At 34.5% G+C, this 21,437-nt stretch overlaps 1 protein-coding gene across 4 annotated transcripts in view; it reads right to left on the bottom strand.

The window, feature by feature from the left end:
• Agxt (Alanine-glyoxylate aminotransferase) overlaps positions 1-21,437 on the bottom strand; it is a 43,222-nt gene that overhangs the window by 9,688 nt on the left and 12,097 nt on the right. For all 4 annotated transcript variants that reach the window (XM_089233482.1, XM_089233485.1, XM_089233483.1 and 1 more), the window contains exons 5-8: positions 13,252-13,352; positions 12,155-12,225; positions 10,880-10,964; positions 2,691-2,780 (exon numbers count right to left, since the gene is read on the bottom strand). In XM_089233482.1, the coding sequence (XP_089089608.1) occupies positions 2,691-2,780; positions 10,880-10,964; positions 12,155-12,225; positions 13,252-13,352 (347 nt within the window). The remainder of the gene's footprint in view (positions 1-2,690; positions 2,781-10,879; positions 10,965-12,154; positions 12,226-13,251; positions 13,353-21,437) is intronic.

The raw sequence follows: 21,437 nt of genomic DNA, 5'->3' as shown, positions 1-21,437 counted from the left end.
ATTACTAAGGCGATTTCTAGGGATATATCAAAAGCGTTAAATTTTTTTAGAAATGGTGTTGAAATTCTTTTGTTACTGGTATTTTGTTACTGAGCAGCTACAACAAACTAGAAATTAAAAATGCCTAAATAAAAATATGTAGAAGTTTTTTGCATATGCAGGTATATGTGCAGGGATATTTTTTGTAAATGAATATCCACTAAGAAATAGAAAATATTCATTTTAAAAGCATATCTTGCTTTTTTTGCATGGTGATTTTTTTAAATGCATATTTTCTCATTTTTAATAATTTTTAACTTTTTCATGATTTTTTAGTGCATATTTTGGATTTTAATTCATATTTGCATATTTTTAGACCATATTTTGCCACTTTTTTAGTGCATATAATCCGGGCTATACTCATTTATGGAAAAAAAACTAAAGTATTTTAAAATCAGAAAAAAAATTACTTTTTATGGGTCAAAAATTTTGTGAAAACAAACAAGGAAGCAAACTAGGCTTACTAAATAATTAAATCAGTCATGCAATGGACGAAAGTAGAAAAATAATCAAAGGTTTGTTGGTGCAATTTAGATTGTAAAACTACTTCCCATGTTTTGGCATGGACTCGATCAGCTCAATGCATGACCAGCGAGTACTTTTTACCATTCTTCTTTCACACAACTGAAAAACCCATCAAATTCATGAAAATTTCTGTCTCCGATGTAGCTATCAAGCTAAATCCAGAAATGCTTGATAGGATTCCAGTCTGGACTCAGACTTGATCACCCATAAAACTCTCACTTTGTTGCGTTTCAAGTAATTTCCAACAACTTTTGAGCTATACTTGTGGCCATTGACATACTGAAATATCGCATAGTAAATGACAACATGTGATTATTGAATGTAATTTTTGCAACAGAACCAGTTTCTAGTGTTTTTCAGAAGGTATAAAGGACAGACATTGTAAGCAAAAGAAGCACCCTATACCATAACACTAACGCTTTCATGTTAGACAGTAATAACCTATAATACTTTAATTCTTTCTACTGACAAAAGGTTTTTTGTTTGGTTGAGGACCAAACAACTCCACAATGTTTAAGCAATGTTTACAAGGACTAATATACACTCACAATTAGTCTGTTTCCAATTAAATTCCTCAGTTTTATTGCCTAGTGGATTTCACAGTATTTATTCTTACTTTCATTATTTATCATTTTTTTTGGTCCATACTTAAAGAAAATGACTTTTTACATGTTCTCAAGCTTGTTGAACATGGTTTCATCCACAAAATAACTGTCTTGAATAACGAAATCACCTATCATTTGAGTTTCACTTCATCCCTTCCTGAAAGCCTTAATTAGGCTTTGAAGAAATGCACAGAATATTCCTTATATTTTACAGTGTCATATGTGTTCTTTATAACCCTACCATAAATTCATTAAAAAATAAGAATTACTTCTATATTTTATTAAATTATGTTTGTTAAAACACTTTTGATCCATCCGCAAACAAAAATTAGGCAATGAAATTTCACTAATCCCAAACAAAATTCAGCTACAGGTGTCAAGGAATATCTTCCTTCTGCTTCACGTCATAGTCAGGGCATTGCATGTAAATGAGCTGTTGCTGCAAGCATTATTGCATTTGTCAAAAGACTTGAGTGCTAATGTAAATAACAAGTTGTGTTTATTTATTGATTTTTTATAAGATAATTACCATATATGCACTCGTGTATAAGCCAAGTTTTTTTCGTTCAAAAATTCATTCCTATACTGGGAAGGGTGACTTATACACAAGTATATATGGTAACTATAGGGATATAAATCATGCGTAATCAAAAATATTTCTTAATGCTTTATGTTTGAATGCTGCATTGCTCATAAGGGACTATTGCAGTAGAATCTGGACTCGCATACCTCAACTTGCAAATAATCCAAATAAATTAAAAATATTTGACAAAAATGTTCTGACTTATTTGACTTAAGTCATGAAACAACAGGAAAAAAACCTCATCCTTTAATGAATTATCATGCAAACAATATTATTCAATAATCAATTATTCTAAAAATGACATCAGAAAAGTTTTTTGGTTATCTTCTTGTGTTCTAATCCCTGATACTAATGGTAACTTGTAAGCACAATACAAATACAGTGTATAGAGAATACACATAATTTGCTATGCTAATACATTTTTATATAAGTGTATTACTATTATTTTTATGTCTGCACTTCTGTAAAAAGACAATTTTTAAGAAATTGACTATGAACATTATTGCATAAAATTCAAATATTAACTAACATTTCAACTATTCAGAAACGATTTTGAGCATTTAGCAACCATTTTTCCATAAATATCTCTATCTATAACTTAGGCAAAAAAATATTGTGTGACTTAACATTTTTTGGAACAGCTAAACTCTTATGCCAACGCAGCACATATATTGAATAAATTGTTTTTTGCTGACACCTATTTTAGACTGTGGCGTGTACGTTCATGTGGCAGATAGGACAAGAAATATAGCAATATTTTGCGAAAAAAAAATTAATGGAACTGTTTTTATTTTGTACAAGGAAAATTTGCTTATATATAAATGCAAGATTTTTTAAGAAGCAAGGAACTTTCAGAAATGAACTAAAATGATAAACGGAGGTAACACTCAAAATTTTAAGGGGAAAATATCTGCAAAGAGAAATAATATACTCCATACCTGATGCTATTATCATCACAGTTCCAGTAGTTTCCAATGAGCAAGATATCCATATAAAAAGACTTTTTCTTTGACTTTTTAACTTTTTCTCTGAAAGAAAAATAAATGAACAGAATGCCAACTAATCATTAGGGCTTTAATCTTTATGACCTATAACTTTCAAAAATGTGCAAGCACTTTATGACCTAAAAAAACAAAAATATGATCTCAGAATTTTTCTCATTACTTCATCTTCAGTTGTTGCTCCTTTTATCTTATTCAATCAAAAGAATAACAGCCAATGCATCAATTTACCCAATTAAAAAAGTCTCAAATGATTTTTAATTAAAATGATTTCACAAAATGCAAATAGAAGCCATGGCTATCTTATGCACAGCTACTATTCTTCCAGTATGTCGCAAAATTACACTGAAATGCATTTTCAAATGTTTAAAAAAAGGAACCACTGTTATTCAATTTTTTCAAAAAACCATTTTATACAAATACAAATACAATGCCACAGCAGGCCAAATGTCCAAGGTGGCTGAGAAATGAAAATTATAAATATTTTAAAAATTCGAAAAAATATAAATATTTTAAAAATTCGAAAAAATATAAATATTTTAAAAATTCGAAAAAATATAAATATTTTAAAAGTTCAAAAAATATTACCAGATGGAGCAATATTTGAAGAAGCTTTGTCATGAGACAGATGTTGCTGGTTTTTATTCATGCTAATTTCCATCATTTCCTATGAGGAAGTTTGATTCGATATACGAGTGCTTCGGATATTACGAGCACATTCACAGAATGAATTATGCTCATAAACCGAAATTCTACAGTATATATATATATAACCAGAGGACCCAGGTTTCAACCACATTGTGATCAGCCACAATGGTGATCAGCTGAAGTTGGCTTTCTGTGGTTCCCAACTTCGAGATGAAATGCGGGCTGATCTCCCCATTAAAAGCCTCACCCCAGAGAGCAACAGGCCTACAATGATACAATTATTTAATCATTACACGTCACTCATAGTTAGAAAATGATGAACGATGTAACCAAATTAAAAACATGAGCAATGGTGAATACAATTTTACAAAATGTGCATCCAGGTTCACTGCGGTAAACAGAAAGTGAGAAGGATTGATACGTGAGAGGCATCTGTATCCTATGTGTAACTGGGAAAGTAGGACTTTGGCTTCATGATTGGTCCTAAAGCTCAAATGCCAATGGCGATTGTGGGCTTCATAGAAAATATTTAATTTGACACTAGCTGTTACCTATGACTGCTCGCTCGATTTGATAATCTGAAAATTGCTTGGTGATGATTCCTTCCAATAACATTTGAATCTCTCATGACCCCCTTGGGTGTTGCAATTCCATAAATCCTGTCTTGGCGGGTCTCTATATTATAAAATATAATACTAACCAAATTTCATATTTATATCTTCCAGCAGTTTGCCCTGATTGCCCCATATAACTTTTGACTCTCCCCATGTCCCCCTAACAGTATGAATTTTGAAAAACCATCATGTTAGTGAGTTTTAACATTACAAAATAAAACTACTGACCAAATTTCATATTTATAGCTTTGGTGATTTCGGCTCAGTGTGATGAGATTGTCCCATATAACCTTTGAGCCCCTATCATGACCATTTTGCAGGCTGAATTTCAAAAACCCCTTTTAGCAAGTCTTTACGTCATGAAATAAAACTACTGACAAAACTTCATAAATATAGATAGCTCCAGCAGTTTCAGCGCTCTGCATGATTTCTCTGTATAACCTTTGAACCCCCTTAGGGGTTGAATTTCGGAAAAATCCCTTCTTGATGAGTCTTTACGTTATGAAATAAAACTACTGACCGAATTTCATAAATATTGCTCCAGTAGTTTTGGCTTGGCATGATTTCTTTATGTAACTTTTGAACCCCCTTAAGGGTCAAATTTCGAAAAAATTCTTTCTTAGTGGTCTTTATTTCACGAAATGAAACTACTGACCAAATTTCATACTCATAACTTTAGTGGTTTTGGCTCAGTGATGGTGAATCAGTCAGTGAATCAGGACATGTCATTATATTAGGGGGACCAGAAAGTAATGTAATTTTTTTACATTAAATTCAAACAGATAAATTTTTAACAAGTTTTTATTTTTAATCAATGATGTAATCACCCTTGTTATCAACAACCTTTTGCCATCTAGTGTGCAAATTTCCAATGCCAGATCGATAAAAATCAATTGGTTTTTGAGCAAAATATCTGGAGATGGCATTTTGGACATTATCCAAATTTTCAAATTTTTTGCCACTTAGAAAATGTTGTAGCGATCAGAATAAATGGAAATCTGATGGCGCAATATTGGGCGAGTATGTTGGGTGAGACAATACCTCCCACCCCAATTCATTAATTTTTTCCAGGGTTCGTTTTGTGCAGAGCGGTCTTGCATTATCATGTTGCAGAATAACGCTCTTTCTGTTGACAATTGCTGGGCACTTTTCAATTAGATTGATTTAATCGGTCCAATTGTTCACAGTAAAGGTCTGCATTCACAGTTTGTCCAGGTTTCAGCACTTCAAAATGAACTACCCCGCGAATACCCCACCAAACACACAAAAGCGCCTTTTTGGGGGTGCATGGCGATTCATTCGGAGAGAGCCACTGCCTTTTGCAGTTTTGGATTATCATACAGGACCCATTTTTCATCTCCAGTGATCAAGCGATCAAAAACGTTTCTATATTGTGCCGCTGACGCAATAAGTTGCATGTGATGGACCGGTTAGCTTTGTTTTCTTCGGACAGATTATACGGGACCCAAACACCTGCTCTGCTTACTTTACCCATCTGCTGCAAATGTTCTTGGATGGTCGACCAAGGTTGGTTAAGAGTGTTTGACAGTTCCTCGATTGTCTGACATGGATTTGTTTCCACTTCCGCCCTTGACATATCATTGACTAAAGTTGTTGGTCTTCCTGAACCCGCTTGAACAGTTGTCATGTAGCATGCCAGATCCATGGCTTCGTGCTGTTTGTGCTACACACGCATCCTGCCATCAACGTTATAGAGAAGAAATCTTGAGACCAGACAACCTTCTTCCATTCATCAAGTGTCCAATTTCAGCATTTTCTAGCCCACAAAAGCTGTTTTCTTCAGTTCTGCAGAGAAATCAAAGGGATTCTTGTTGGTCACTGGCTATTAAAGCAAATTCATTTTAAGATGCATACCGATATGCCTTGAGATGATCCTGAGCTGTATTGAGCTGTAATTTATAGTGTTGCTGCTCACAATGCGTGCCAGTCGCCTGGCACCTCTTTCGTTCACAAGTGATTTCTGCCCACTATTCTGCTTTCCACTCAAAGTTTTTTAGCTTAGCTGCCATTCTTTGAACACTTGAGATACTGTACTTGAGAAAAGTCAAGAATGTTAGCTGCTTTGGAGATACTGGAACTGTCACTTCTCCACAACCATGCCACGTTCAAAGTCACTCAAATCTCTTGTTTTCCCATGAACAGGAAAATTGCAACAATGGTGCTTCTGACCAGGAGAAAGCTTTTTATCAGCAAATCCGGTTTATTATGTCAGCGCACGTGCTGCATGGATGAGTGAAAGTTTGAGTGAGGGGTGTTCCTAATTTTTGGCCACTGAGTATATATATAATATATAAAGTACAAATACATTAATGTTAAAAATGTGCTATCAGCTATATCAAATTCATATCAGCTTTCAAATCTAAAATTTCAGCAAAAATTATAATATATACGCATTGTATATATTTATATAGGCCTATATACACACAAGTAAACGATGCACAAGTCCTAGAACTAGAATAAAAAATGTAGGTGAGAGCAAAGTCTCAGGACCAGATGATATTTATCTTAGGGTCCTTAGGGAATGTGCTAATAAACTGTCTGTGCTAGTTGCACAGATTTACAAGCATAGTGTTGCTGAGGGTATCATCCCAGGGGATTGGAAGCTTGCTAATGTGGTTCGAATATTTAAGAAGTGTGGTAGAGAAAGTCTGTTGAATTATACCATTCAATGAGTTTAGTGAGCTCTCTGTTGGAAATTATTATCAAAAGACAATTATCAAAGGCAGGTGAAATGGATAGACAAGAATAATGTAAAGTCGAAAAACCAGCATGGGTTCAGGAAGATAAAATCATTTGTAACCAACCTCTTTTGCTTCTATGATCGTGTGACTACGGCTTTGGGAAAAGGCAAAAACATCTACACTGTTTATCTTGATTTCCAGAGGGCATTCAATTGGGTCCATCATACTAAACTCTTGAAGCATTTACATGAGATTGGGATCAACTTATTGTGAAGTGGATAGAATCGTGGTTATGAGATAAGTCACAGCAGTTATGGTGAATAGGGAATTTTCTGATTGGACAAGTGTTAGACATGAGTCCCTCACGGAAGTGTCATTAGTCCCATTATCTTTTCACTTTTCATTGATAAGCTTGATCAGGGTATCGATGGGATTGTAAACAAATTTGCAGGTGATATGAAGCTTGGGGGGGGGGGGGGTGTTGGGAATAAAAGTAATAGGGAGAGGTTCCAGACAAACTTGAATATGATTGAGCATGGGCCAATGATGAGCATGACCTTCAATGTTGACAAGTCCATAGTCGCTCATTTTGGTTTGAACCATGGGCAGAGATACAGGGGTGGGGGGCATTGCGCCTCCAGTGTAAAAGGTGGAGTCAACTGATCTAATGTATATACATAGATATGAATTGACATCATCATCATCGTGCCCCCCCAGACTTCCAAGTCTATCTCCACCTATGGTTCGAACAACCCATGTTTCACTTACAAGTTGAAAGTATTACTATCCCAGATGCAATTACGGTTATCAATTTTCGAATTCTCATTGGCGAGCGGCTTAGGTTTTCTGAACATTGTTCAGCAGTGGTCAAAAAAGCAAATAGAATGTTCAGTTTTATCCTCAAAGAGGTCTCTTTGCATTCTCTTAAAGTGATCCTTCTACTTTTCTGGGGCATAGTTTGTCCTGGATTGGAGTATTGCTGCAAGGTTTAAAAGACCATACCTACAGAGGGAACTAGACTTGGTCGAGGGGGTGCAGAGAAGAGCATTTGATGGCAAACTGAGCTTAATCCTTTCTGACACACGACCCTTTAAAGTAGAATTTCACAAAAAAAAATTATTAGGCAGTCTATTCAAGCCTAGAGGAGTACATAGGTATAATTTTGTTAAGATTGCAATTACTGTTTTAATTTTGTGGGTGTGCCCAACCTTGAATTCAGAACTCAATTTTAGGCAAACTTTGAAAGTAAAAAGTTAAAACTTATGCAGAATAAAGAGATTGGTGTTCAGCCAACAAAATAACATAGAATGTTTTTCCAAAAATCCTTCTTATATCCAAAGAAAACAACTTTGCAATTTGAATAGATTTCTTTGAAAAATAAGGGTTTTCACAAAATAAACAGGCCAAAAGTACAGATTGGCTTGTGTGGTGCTGTTATCTAGTGTTGATAAAGAAGGTTCAAAGTAATCCGTAAACTAATTTTCATTTTATTTATCATTTATTTTCAGTGTTTGAAAAGGGAGTTTTTAGGTGTGCCCAGACTGAATCAGAAAGGGTTATGCTATGAAGAGAGACTTGATTTTTTGAAAATGTTTGCATTGGAAGAGTGCAGGTGTCGGGGATATGATTGAAATGTTTAAAATTTTCAAAGTGATAGATAGGATGGACCACGAGTTATCAATGCACAGTCAATCAACAGCCTCAACAAGGGTATGACAATATTGATTGGTAAGGGAAAATTCCAAGTTGTTCCAAATTCCACACACACAAAAATAAAAGACTGGTTATCAAGCAGAGATGAAGTTCGAAAAGAAAATTCACAATGCTTCTGTGAGGAATCTAACCGCCAACTTCTCATAGTACAGGCGAGTGTTTTACCATTAAGCTACGGAGGACTGACATTTTCTTTCCTTAGAACGTATGAGTGCTGAATGAAACTGTGCAGCCTTTGGACTCAGCTAATAGGTCTTACAACAATAGCCTAAAGATGGTGACGTACAGAGAGAAACAAAGGTTTCTCCCAGATGCTGAGAGTAAGCACAATAGAAAATAAGACAAATGAATATCATTATATATCATATATATATGCAAACATTTTATAAAAAATACAAGTTATACTTACATAGGTGGGGAAAAGTAAAAACAAAATATTTTTATTGAATATACCGTCCACGGCAAATGATAACTACAGTAAAACCTTGTTAATTCGTCACCCTGATAAAAAAAAAGTCATAATTTTTCTTCAGGCCCGTCTAGCTTTCATAGACGACAATGTTAATAAACCCTCGTTTACTCGTCGCAAATTTTGGTTGACTCGCCACTATGAAAAAGTTTTGAGAGTGGAACTGATTAATTTTATGGTTCCTTTAAAAAAATGAGCTTGTAAACAGCATTGCCATATGCTTAACAGTCACCATAAAAGCCTTATGTATCAAAAGAAAACAGCTGAAGTAATGAAAGTTAGCTGGGGAAGCCTGTTTGCCAACTGAAGTTTTTGATACATTATGGGACTGTTCGAGCTAGACCCGATTTTTGCATGGGCTCCACTAATTTAGGGGCTTCAAATTTAAACAATATCTTTATTGAAAAACCAGACATTTTTTCCAGAGTTGAGGTCTTCTATACTGTGCTTTTCCCCACCCAAGGCCCCCCACAAGTGAAAAGTGGAATTAGTCAAAATTTAAAATTACTAGTATAGATCAAAGTATACTAGTTTATTTTACCATAATGAGTTAAGAAATAAAAGCTCAAAAAAGTAAAAATTTCTATTTTTTCTTTTGCAGTCCATAAATTTTATTAATATTATAATTTTAATTCATATTTTAATAAATGTTATATTACTTAAAATTTATATGATTTTTACAGTATTGCGTATTGAAACTAAAGGCACTTCGGTTAAGTCGTCACTTCGCTTAATCCATCACAATTTTTCTATAACATGAGGTGATGACTTATCGAGGTTTTACTGTATATCCGAAAAAAGTCCTGTTTACAAGTACGGTGATCATACATCCTGTCTGGTCAAACGGTATGTGTAGTAAATGATAATTGGTAAAATGGGACTTCTCTTTCCCATATAATTAGTTACAAAATGTTCAACCGTTTCCCATTTTTTAAAATTTTATTCTAAAACAGAACTTTTCCCCCTTTTATCTAAAATCCTGCATTTTTTTTGTTATTCAGACATTGTGGGGCATTAGAATGAAACTAATTTATATATCCCTAATTAAGATTTTTTTTGCACACAATATGTTTTAACTAGTTCCCTTGAGAAAGTCTCATGGAAAAAGAAATTTAAATCTAGTCCAGTAAAAGAAACTGATCAAGAACTGAAAGAAAGGGTTTTTCTGTCATACATTTGTCTTCACCATAGGAAGGCCATTGAAAAAGCAGCTCCACAAGTACATGAATCACAGTCAATACTATGGACTGATAACAAAATTAAGAACGGAAATGTTGCTAACAAGGGGGCAGGAGAGAGAACACCTTCTAGTCTCTTACATAGTCATGCAGTTTGGTAACAATAACTTAGAGTGAAAAAATTAAGTTTGGCTAAACCTTAGCTCTAGAATGCACCAAAAAAATTTCGATGGGGGAAAAAATTGGTAACATTATAAGAAGTCCTGGTAACAAAAAAACAAATTTTTTCCCATGCTATGATATTCGTCTGTTCTGTTCTTTGCAAAAGTGATAAAAATACCTAAATGATAACATTATGTATGTTTCTAATACACAATGTCAACTATACCATATTTTAACGTATTTAAGGAACCCCTTTTTGCCAAAAATTGGGTCCTGAAAATGGGGGAGGGGTTCTTATACATATGGATAGTGTTACAGGTATTAATAAATTACTGAATTCCTTGCAATTTACAAGGACAGTAACTCTGATGACAATGAAATAGCTGATGCAGCTGATTATGATGTATCAGATGTGAGTGATGAGAAAGTTAATGGTTTTTGTAATGAATAAAAAAATACCTTTTCTTTATATCTTAAAATAAAAAATATCTTTGATGAAAACTTTTTTTAAATTTTAAGCCCCAAAAAATCAGGGGGTTCCTTATACACATTAAAATATGGTATATATATATATCAGCATAATTACAAATTCTATCTGAAACATGAAATATATGAATAATCTATTTTAAAAATAACTTACATAGCTTTTTCACTTAAGCTAATTGGTGATATTCCAGGAGGAGCATTCAAAACTTTCTGTGAAGTAGTATACAAAACATCTATTTCTAAAAAAATTGAGTGAAATTCTCTATAAAAGTTCTCTATGAAAATCTGTTGCTTCATATATGTTCAAAATTGAAGTCTTCAGGTCATTTTGAACAAAGAAAAAAAGACACTATCATTATGAATAATGTATGTAAGCAAAGATGTAAATTTATCTCAGCAATAAATTCTGATGCATTGATGAAAACGCTTATAATTTATACATACAGTAAAATCTAAAATTTCTGCTAAATTTAATATGTATCAGTTTAAATGACCAGTGTCATCTATACTGGTATTGAATGCACATTCAACAGACATGGAAAAAATTGGACAAAATTTACTTTGCGGTCACATTACTGCATTTGATACTAGCCACGGCAACCATTGACATGATTTAGAATACCTTTGATGGTAGAATGGCATTCCTATTCATGCTTTTGTAAATAAGTGGTAACCTTACTGTCAAAACACTCCTACATTTGGCTTGGCTAGTTTTTTCATCTCTAATTGAAGGTGATCCTGATAATCCACCAGTGCCCTAAATTTTCTAGCAACATTAGTTCCAATTAGTTGAGGTGCATATGTTAGTTGACTATTTTTTTAAAAAGTCCTTCTTACTATTTCCTGAATCTGCCTTCGGCAGTCACAAAATAAGAATGCATTTGTTATGTATGCAGTCATTGCATGTTTACAACTTCCAATTTAGAAGTTGGATAGAAGCACCTACTCAACAAGCACATTAGACATACTATGAACATTGCCTTGAATTTTAGAAACTAAATTCAAACACAGCTCACATTTTTAGGGATGAAATGTAAATAAATTACCTGAATGAAAATTGACAAGGTTGAGGTGAGTTAAGTTCAAACTTCCCAAAATATCTTGTAGCATCCCTAACTAAGCTACCCAACCAACTTCTCACAGTGACCTAGGGTGTCACAGCATGCTTTTTACAAAAATCTGAGAATCAGCTTTTTTACCCATGAGGATTATCATACTGCTTTTCTAACATATGAAATTTTGTTTGGCACCCTAAGGAACAATTTTTGATTGAAGCTTACAAAGAGAACAAGTGAGGGTGGAGCAAGAAAAAAATTGCCCACAGAAGTTTATATATAGCATATATTATTAGGTTTTATTAAAATTAATTAAGCAAAGGTTATTGAATTACAGAATATGTTTTCATATGTAAATGAAGAATTATTTTTACCATATGCATCCATATAAAGAGGACTGGCACCAAGGGATGCAACAGCATCAACAAGAAAAATGCACTGGTGTCTAGAAACAAAATGAAGATCAGTTAGCTTGAAATATATATGATATAAATTTTATATGGAAAATGAAAGAACTATATTGGCATTAGAGAGAATAATTAAAACTTTAAATGAAAATATGCATTACTGTATACTGGTGAAAGGTTAATCCATTTGTTGATTGGTCACAATGGATTGCAACAAAACGTTTTACAAAACTACAAAATTCAGTGATTCATAAAGCAAACTAGAAAGCCTAAAGCAAAATTGAAATATCTGAATATTCAACTCATCTATTAAATAAGTTTAAACAAAGTGAGGGTCAATGAGCAAGACCCGATTTTGACATGAGGTCAAAATCAAGGTCTTAAAAACATTTGCATTGGCCTTTTATGTTTTGAATTTTTATAAATATTGTTTTGTTATAATCATGCAGTTTATATTTCAAGCTGATTTCAGCACTGACATGCCCATGAAACTACATTTATGCTTCTGTGGTTTTGTGATAGCTTATTATGGTATCTGCTGACAATCCTGTTCAGTGCTTGTGGTGTCATACTTCAAAAAAAAAAGAAGCTATCAATAGGCAAGCCAGCTACCATCCCTTTACATCAGCGACTATGGAAGCCATGGTTGAGAGATTTAATCCACATACGCTCCAGAAACTTATCAATACAATGTTTTTATGCATAAAATTTGTGATCAAAGTCAAAGATTGACATAGTGCAAGGCATTATTACATTATTAGCATATGCTTTCACATACTGTGAAAGCTAATACACACATAATTTTAGATTTGTAGAAATGTCCTTCTTTTGCTCTCTTAACCCATTAAAGATGACTTTGATTCTTAAAAAAAAAACCACTGAGTGGAACCACTCCCAACATTTATTGGCAAAGAAAAAAAATTAATATGTCGAATGGAAAATTTTCTTACCAACGGGCAAAAATGGGTTAATACTAAAATTGATTTACAGCATCATACGTAGAAAAAATAATACTAATAAGGAAAAAGAAAACACGACAAACTATGAACTCTTGAGAAACTCACTCATGACAAATTCGACCTATGCCTTCAAGAGGTTGTAAAACTCCAGTGCTGCTTTCACCGTGGCAAACAAACAATACAGATGGCTTGATTGTTGCAATAACCTGAGTTAGTTGACAAAATTATTGTAGATACAAAGTCACAAAATCATTGAAATGAAAATTGAATGTTTTAATCCACATGCATATTATGTATTCTAGCCCTTTCAGACCCTGTACGTACAAATGAGGTTGTTTTTCTTGCTATAAAATATTCTTTTTTCAACCTCAGAATTTTCAGCAGACTCTAAGGATTATGGGTGTGTTATTGTCAAAGTCATGGCTAAATTCCCTGAGGTTAGAAAAAAAAAGAAAAGATGACAAACTATAAACTCTTGAGAAACTAACCCATGACAAATTTGACCTATGTCTTCAAGAGGTTGTAAAACTCCAGTGCTGCTTTCAGCATGGGGACATTGCCCCCCTGGCATCAAAGGTGGAGCTGACCGATCTAATGTATGTGCATATATATGAACAGTTCCAGAGTACTCAATTGACCCAGACACATTTATTGGTCATCTTATAAGTGACCCACGGTTCTGTTACAGATCACTCAATCAAGTGGCTTGTGACACATTTAAAAATCAATGAAATAACCCACACTCTACTGGATGTTGAACACCCTTGATGTAACACCCCCGGAGTTACATTACACTCAAAGGATACAGTGATTAGAATGTCCTGCATATGTTCATAAATGTCTGTTTTTTCCAAAGATGACGGCAGACATCAATATCATAAAAACAAACCTGGTATGCCTTAAAACACATATGCCAACCCATGGCCCCAGAGTTATCTGATCTGGCCCAGGATGAATAACAAAACCACACAAGTGACGTATGAACAATCATCAAATAATTTAAGTGGTGGTGCATTTCTCGATTATTTAAGCTGCCAATGGTGCATTTCCAGATCATTTAAGCTGCCAACGGCACATTTTCAGGTCATTTAAGCTGCCAACAGCATATATCCAGATCACTTAAGTGACCCCAAGCTCACCCCCACTTCACTTAAGTGGCATATAGTCCAGTTGCAGATTTACTTTAAGTGGCTGGAGGCACATTTACAGATCATTTGAGTGGCCAGGGGCACACTTCAAGATCACTTGTGTGGCTCACAGCACATAGATCACCTAATGGCCTGCGATATATTAACAGTTTACTTAAGTGGCCAGAAGCATTTTTTATAGACCATTTTAGTGGCGCTCTGGACGCATTTCCATACCACTCGAGTGACCCGCGGCACACTTTCAAACCACCTGAATGATTCGCGGAATATATATATTTCCAGTTAACTCAACCTTTTCAAGAGTGTTTGGCCACTTCATTGATTTGAAAACGTGTCACGGGCCACTTAAGTGATCTAGAACAATGCCGCAGGTTATTTGTGTGATCTGTAAATGTGCCGCGGGTCACTTGGGTGGTCTGGGAATGCGCCGTGGGTCACTCAAGTAATCTGGGAATGTGCCACGGGCCATTTAATTGAAGTAAATGCGCTGCGAACTACTTGAGTGATATGAAAATGTGCCACAAGCCACTTATCTGTAAGTGCACTTGGGCCACATTGGGGCTATGGGTTGAGCACATGTATGCTTTAAAATAACATAAAGGCACCCAAAAGTTATTTTCTGAAGGTTGAAAAAATTAGGTTCAGCTACCAACTAATCAGCTCGTCTTCCCCTCTTGTAAAACCAGACGTGGCTGGGCTCTGTCTCGTTAGGGATGAATGCTCATTACGGGATCACGGGAGAGAAAACGTCTCTCTCTCTCTTTCCTTTTGCCTTCCTTATTTTACGGCAAATGATCTGTGAAACAGATTCACTTTCCCCACTGGACTTCAAGCATATTTTTAGCTCTTTGATAACGCGATGGTGAAAGGCTATATTTGGCGTCGTCCCCAACTCCAGTGGAACTGAATTTTTTTCTCTTCTTTTTCAATAGCTAGTCGCGATGTGAATAAAATGCGTCAAAAAGGGAGGGAGTAAAACAAAGATATTTTGCGGTTTCTCAAAATTTTCATAGTGAGATGTTGGCTGCAGGGCCAGGCTTAGGCATTTCACCGCACGGTGAATAAAAAATGTTTGCACCCCCTCCAAAAAAATCGTATGCAGTCGCTCCCAAACTTATAAACTTTGAGTTACGAACATAAATCTTCATGGAGGAAAAAAAATTGTTCAGAAAGAACTCGTCTTGTGTTACACTCATTTTTTCATTATTTCAGGAATGCGCTGATAGTTGAGATCATAATCAATGGAGCCCGAACGTTTAAGCACTAAAAATGGTTGCAATAGGCATGAAAAAAAGACATATACAATTTATGGGAGGAAAAATAACTAAAAACTAAGGTATTAAGGGTCCAAAAAGTAGCTGAAAAATTGGTTGCACTTAATCCATATACTGTTTCAATTGGAGTTTATAATAACTGCATATTATTATCCGAGTTAAACTGATTTCAAGCCCAAAATAAAGTATCTGAGGTCCCTCAGGTGAATTCCATTAACAGCTGTGGAGCCTGAAGAGCAAATGACCTGTGCGGCTCTTTCAAGTTGGGAATAATTCTGATTTATTTGATGCATTATGTGTTACAATCACTATTCTTTCTATAGTTGAAATGCGGCTACCTTGTTCTATTGTTGTAAAAAAATTTACTTTTTTTATATTCCCACATATGCGACACATTTGTCGCACATCCCTGTAGACGATTCTGGTCAATTTAATTGAATACCAAAAATATATATGTAAAATAAACAGGGTTGTTTGGTTTAAATCACCATGGTTTTAACCAAGTGGTTTTTTTCACAAAATCACATAAAAGTGACCTAAATATAATTTTTTCCTTGAAAAATATCATATTGGCTCATTATTAGCCAAAACGTTTAATTCTTATCACATTTTCTATTCTTGGGTACATTCTGATGGTATATCTTTAAATGGTGTAAGATGATATAAGTGGTTTTTTCAAAAAAATCTCTCAAAAGTGGCCTGAATATAAACTTTTTTACATATTAAGTATCTTAGTTGCTCAAAGTAATATATAGTACTGAAATTTCTCATTCTTACCGCATTTTCTAACTTTGCACTACATTCTGATGCTGTCTTGAGCAAATCCATGAATGAGGATTTATCTCACAGGCATTTTTTCCCCTTCACAAAGCAGCAGCAACAATAGTGACTTCATTGCCATGCTAAGGGCAGCTGCCCTTAAAGGGCAATGTCCAGTGTGCTAGTAGCTACATTTACCTCACAGACATTCTCATTTTCTTTCCATAGGGAGCAGCACATTTCATACTGTATATCACCACCAGGCTTAATATCAAATTTTTTTTTACATATGTTCAGCATTACTTAATGCTGAGTCTTAATGCCTGTATTATCGACACCATACATAAAAAACGACAACTTGATGTAATATATACCGATTTTTCAAAAACTTTTGATAATATCGATCATGGAATTCTTATCAGCAAAATTAGTAAAATCGGTTTTAACTCTGACTTAGTGAATTGGTTCATTTCCTACTTATCCAACAGAATGTTGTATGTTTCCTATAAATCCAATTTAAGCCAAGGTTTTGTTGCTAGTTCTGGTGTCCCTCAGGGATCTGTGCTAGGCCCGTTGTTATTTATCATTTTTATCAATGATCTATCCGTACTTTTCAAAAATTGTCTACTCTTTGCTGATGATTTGAAGATTTTTAAAAGTATTGATTGTATTGATGTATGTTATAGCCTTCAAAATGAGCTGTCTTTACTTCACGAATGATGTTTACTTAATAGACTTAATCTCAATATTGATAAATGTTTTGTTCACAAAAAGAATCCAATCTTTTTTACGTATAACATTAATAATAGCCAATTGCTTAGAAGAACCTCTGCGACCGATTTGGGAGTTATTTATAGTACCAATTTTAACTTTGCTGATCACATTAAAAATCTTTGCTCTGTGTCATATAAAAAACTTGGTTTGCTTAAAAGAATGTCGAGAGATTTCAAGGATAGTAATACGTTAATATCCCTTTTTAATACGCTTATAAGATCTAAACTTGAATATGCTTCAATTATCTGGAACCCATTTCATGCTCGCCATATTATGAGTCTTGAAATTATTCAAAACAATTTTCTAAGGTATTTATATTTCAAAAAATATGGTCCTTATAACAATATTCTATCTGCCACTCATCTACGAAACAGTTTCAATGTCAATAGCTTCCAAAAATGCAGAGAGTACTTGCTCGTTATTTTTTTCAAGAAACTGTTGACTAACCAAATTGATTGTATACCAATTCTTAATGAAATCTGTTTCAATATTAAGTGTCACAATACAAGATCTAATTGTTTATTTGCCATCAAATCATATAATACTAATATTGGTAATTTCTGTGCTGTAAACAGATTTTCCGAATTTTATAATGCGCTTCCTCAACATCTGGATATTTTTCATTCATCTGTTACCGACTTCAGAAGATTTTTGCTGTGATTGCGTTGTACAGGGTGATTATAAAAAAACTATCCCGACATATGGGCCCCTAACTATCATACCATTCACAGAAACTGAATGAAATTTTGGCATAAGGTATTTTGATGTATGCGCTCAAGAATGATATGGAAAACAACAGTGTCACTCTAACCGTTACAGTTAGAAAATTTCGAAAATATCAAATGGCAACACCAAGTTTTTTGTATTGGAATGTGATCTCCATTGTGAAAAACCCTAAATAGCATTTGAACGGCAACTGTAGCATGAAAATCACCGGCGGTAGATTAAGCTAAAAGTGAGGACAACCAATAAGGACAGAGAAACAGCATAAAATAAAGCATTTTATTGTGTTTCACAAATTTTCCACATGACCTTGTGGAGGACTAATCAGGCTGGGATCTCAGCCGAAGAAACGGTGTGACGAATGAAACGAACATTAATGCTCTGGTGCACGGCAAAGTCCTTTTTACTTTGAAAATTTCATTCAGTTTCTGTGAATGGTATGATAGTTAGGGGCCCATACGTCGGGATAGTTTTTTTATAATCACCCCGTATATATCTTTGTATAGAATTTTTGTATTTTGCGTAATTCTTTGTTACTTTTTATTTGTCTTTTGTGTACTTTATCATGTCGTTTTTTCTATTCTGTGCAAATTTTTATTTTTACTGCAAGCTGTAATTGGGTATAAACCTGTAGCTTTGTTTTATAAAAAATAAATAAAAATAAATAAATTACCCCCAGTTAATCAAGGTTCTACTGTACAGTAGCAAAAGCCCAAAATTGCCCAGTTCACGAAGTGGCCGGTGATCCCTATCCAAATCATTTTCAGTAAGAAAGTCCTTGGAATATATGGACTGGGTGGCCATTTGGTTTGATTTATGAAAAATAATCAGCTATATGCAGGGTGATTATAAAGTTCTGATTCCAAAACACGAATAACTGCTGGTCAGAATGGCTTGAAAATTTGCATGTATCCATTGCATGAAGCGATGGAATTTTCTTTGGTGAAAGAAAAAAAACCTTTAAAATGTACAAGTAGATGTACAGTGGTATAATCTATTTTGCTCAACCACATTATTTTGGCACTTCAACAGCATCAGTGTGTGAATAGCAGGGCTGGACGAATCCCAGATGCCAGGGCAACTAAAAAATCCATTTCGGCACCTAAAATTTTACATGCATCATTGCTAAAATGAATTGTATGTTTTTTTGATTTCGTAATACAGTAAACTCTTGGTAACTCGACACCCTAAAAGTATCGACAAACATGTCGACTTAAGCAGATGGCGAGTTAGCTGGGTTTCACTCTAAATTTTTGTCCAATCGCTTTTGTGTACGTAATTATACACATTCAAACAATTTCATTAAATAAAATGCTAATTCTCATTAGTTTTGATTCAGGGTCGTTTCATAATAGAATCAAAACGTATAAAAAAATTTACCTCATGAAAAATAATAAAGTATATTTTTGGACGAGCGGGCCAGTTATCCAAAATAAAACTCCCTTTTCTCACTTGAAAATTTTCTATCTAGCTGCTTCAACCATTATTCGAAAATCTCTGATGTTATCCATGCCTTTTTTGTTGCCATCATAGTCCACAGGAGAAGTTCCAACACTTTAAAAAGCACTGTGATTTTTTTGATTTTCTGATAACTAAATGGTTTCAATTTTTCCGACCCGTCTGAGAGTTTTCTGCCAAAAGAACTGTTTAATGATCTCTGTGTTTTTTACATCCTTCACATTTTTCTCCTTTGAAGGCAAGAGTTTGGTTAGGCAAAAACCGAAAAAATAAACCTTTCTCATTACAATTAAACATATTTGCATCTTTATACTCTTCTATCATTGGTTTCAGAATATCATTCTTAAAATTTTCAACAGTTTCTTGAGATGCAGATACGCTCTCTCCACAAACTTCCCTAAAAACAATCCCATGGCGTTCTTTGAATCGGGTCAACCACCCACTGCTTGTAGTGAAATCCCCTTGATTGAAACTTTTTGCGAAATTTTTCGCTTTCTCTTGAATTATTGGTCCTGATAATGGGATTGGATGAGCTTGAACGGATTTGAATCACAAAAGAGTCGTTTCTTCTACATCCCTGAAGTCTGATTTTTTATGCGTTTTCTATTTGGTTCATAAGAAGATTCAAATGCTGACAAAATTTCCTTATTTTCACCAAATGTTGAAATGGTGTTCCGTGCAACTCCATATTCTTTGGCAAGTTCAGTCTGAGTTTTTCCCTAATTCTAGTTTTTTTCAAAATTTCAACTTTTGATTTTGAAGTTAAAGTATGAATTCCGCGTGGAGCCATTGCATTCACGGCCGTCGATACTCATGATGAAAACCAAATGATATATTTAGTGTCTAACCACAGGCTTTAGCTCTTTTTCTTTTACTCCTTTTCCATGAAATCATTCCAAGAGAGAACACAACTTTCTAAAACTGAGTTCTGCCAAAAACATTCTCCACAATGGACAATATCAAAACTCCCAATAGATGAGATTTTTATCCCTATTGGATGTTGACAATATCCACACTTTTTTTGACCATGAAAAGAATGAAAGACATTTCCTATAAATGCCACTAAAATGATAAGCTGGCCAAGAGGTTTCAAACATTCATTCTTCACAAGCATGCACCCCCCCCCCCCCAAAACACATAAAAGGGACCCATCATAGAGAACAAAGAAACAAAATATTATCGAAATACCCACGAACAATGTCAAAAAATTCTTATAACTGGTAACACACGAGCAATTGTAAAAACCAGTTGTGGTAAAGGGACAAAAATTATAGTCGACTTAAGCCAAACATGTGTCGACCGAGTTTCCCCTACATTGAAATTAGTATTATGCCAACAGAGGCAATAATAGATGTCGAGTTATCGAGATTCCACTGTAATGTCTTTAACATGAGAATGGGTCATGAAGTCCTAGAAAAGTAAAAACAAAAACCCCAGGATTGTTTTTCTTAGGGAAAAACATGGTTTGCTTCTAACAAATTTGGTTGGCCCTAAATTTTTTTTTATTTGTCCAGCCCTGGTGGATAGCACAACGTTTATCAAGATGCTCATTGCAAGACCAGCAAAGCAGCTGCTGAAGAACCATTTTGACAATAACAAGATGACACAACACCTGGCGGCCATGTTCACCTGACAGGTGAACAGGTGAACATGCATAACCCTTGCAATTTTTGGCTTTGTGGGCACTCCAAAACGTTATGTGCAGTGGTCGGATTGCAAACATTGGTGAATTGAAAGCACATCCAAATCATTACCATGACATACTTTAGTCTGTTGTTGAACAAGCATTTTTGTGCTTCCACCTCACATCCAGAACACTATGGACCACATATTAAACATTTCTCGGTAAGTTGTAGTTGTTTGTATAAATGACTTCATTTTTGTGGTTTCGATGAATTATGAAATTGTGCGATGCTAATTAAGTTATCATTTTGCCGACTGGCTATCATTTACATTCTGTGAGTGAATTTCTCATGTGCTGGATGAGTACAGCATCTCTTCTATATTTTACATTTTAAAGTATTTTTTCCCCTTCTCCATAGAAAATTCCATTGCTGCAGGAATATTCATGCAAATTTCCAAGTCATTCTAACCAGTGGTTATTATTTTACAGTGTTTTGAAATAGGAACTTATAATAGGAACTTTGAAATAGTT

The sequence above is a fragment of the Pholcus phalangioides genome, unplaced genomic scaffold, assembly GCF_987345545.1.
Source record: "Pholcus phalangioides strain wild (caught in Gottingen) unplaced genomic scaffold, Ppha-v1.0 ptg000007l_1, whole genome shotgun sequence".
In the NCBI taxonomy this organism is placed as follows: domain Eukaryota; kingdom Metazoa; phylum Arthropoda; class Arachnida; order Araneae; family Pholcidae; genus Pholcus; species Pholcus phalangioides.
Note: the sequence above shows the minus strand (reverse complement) of the source record. Positions and strands in the feature narration are given on the sequence as shown.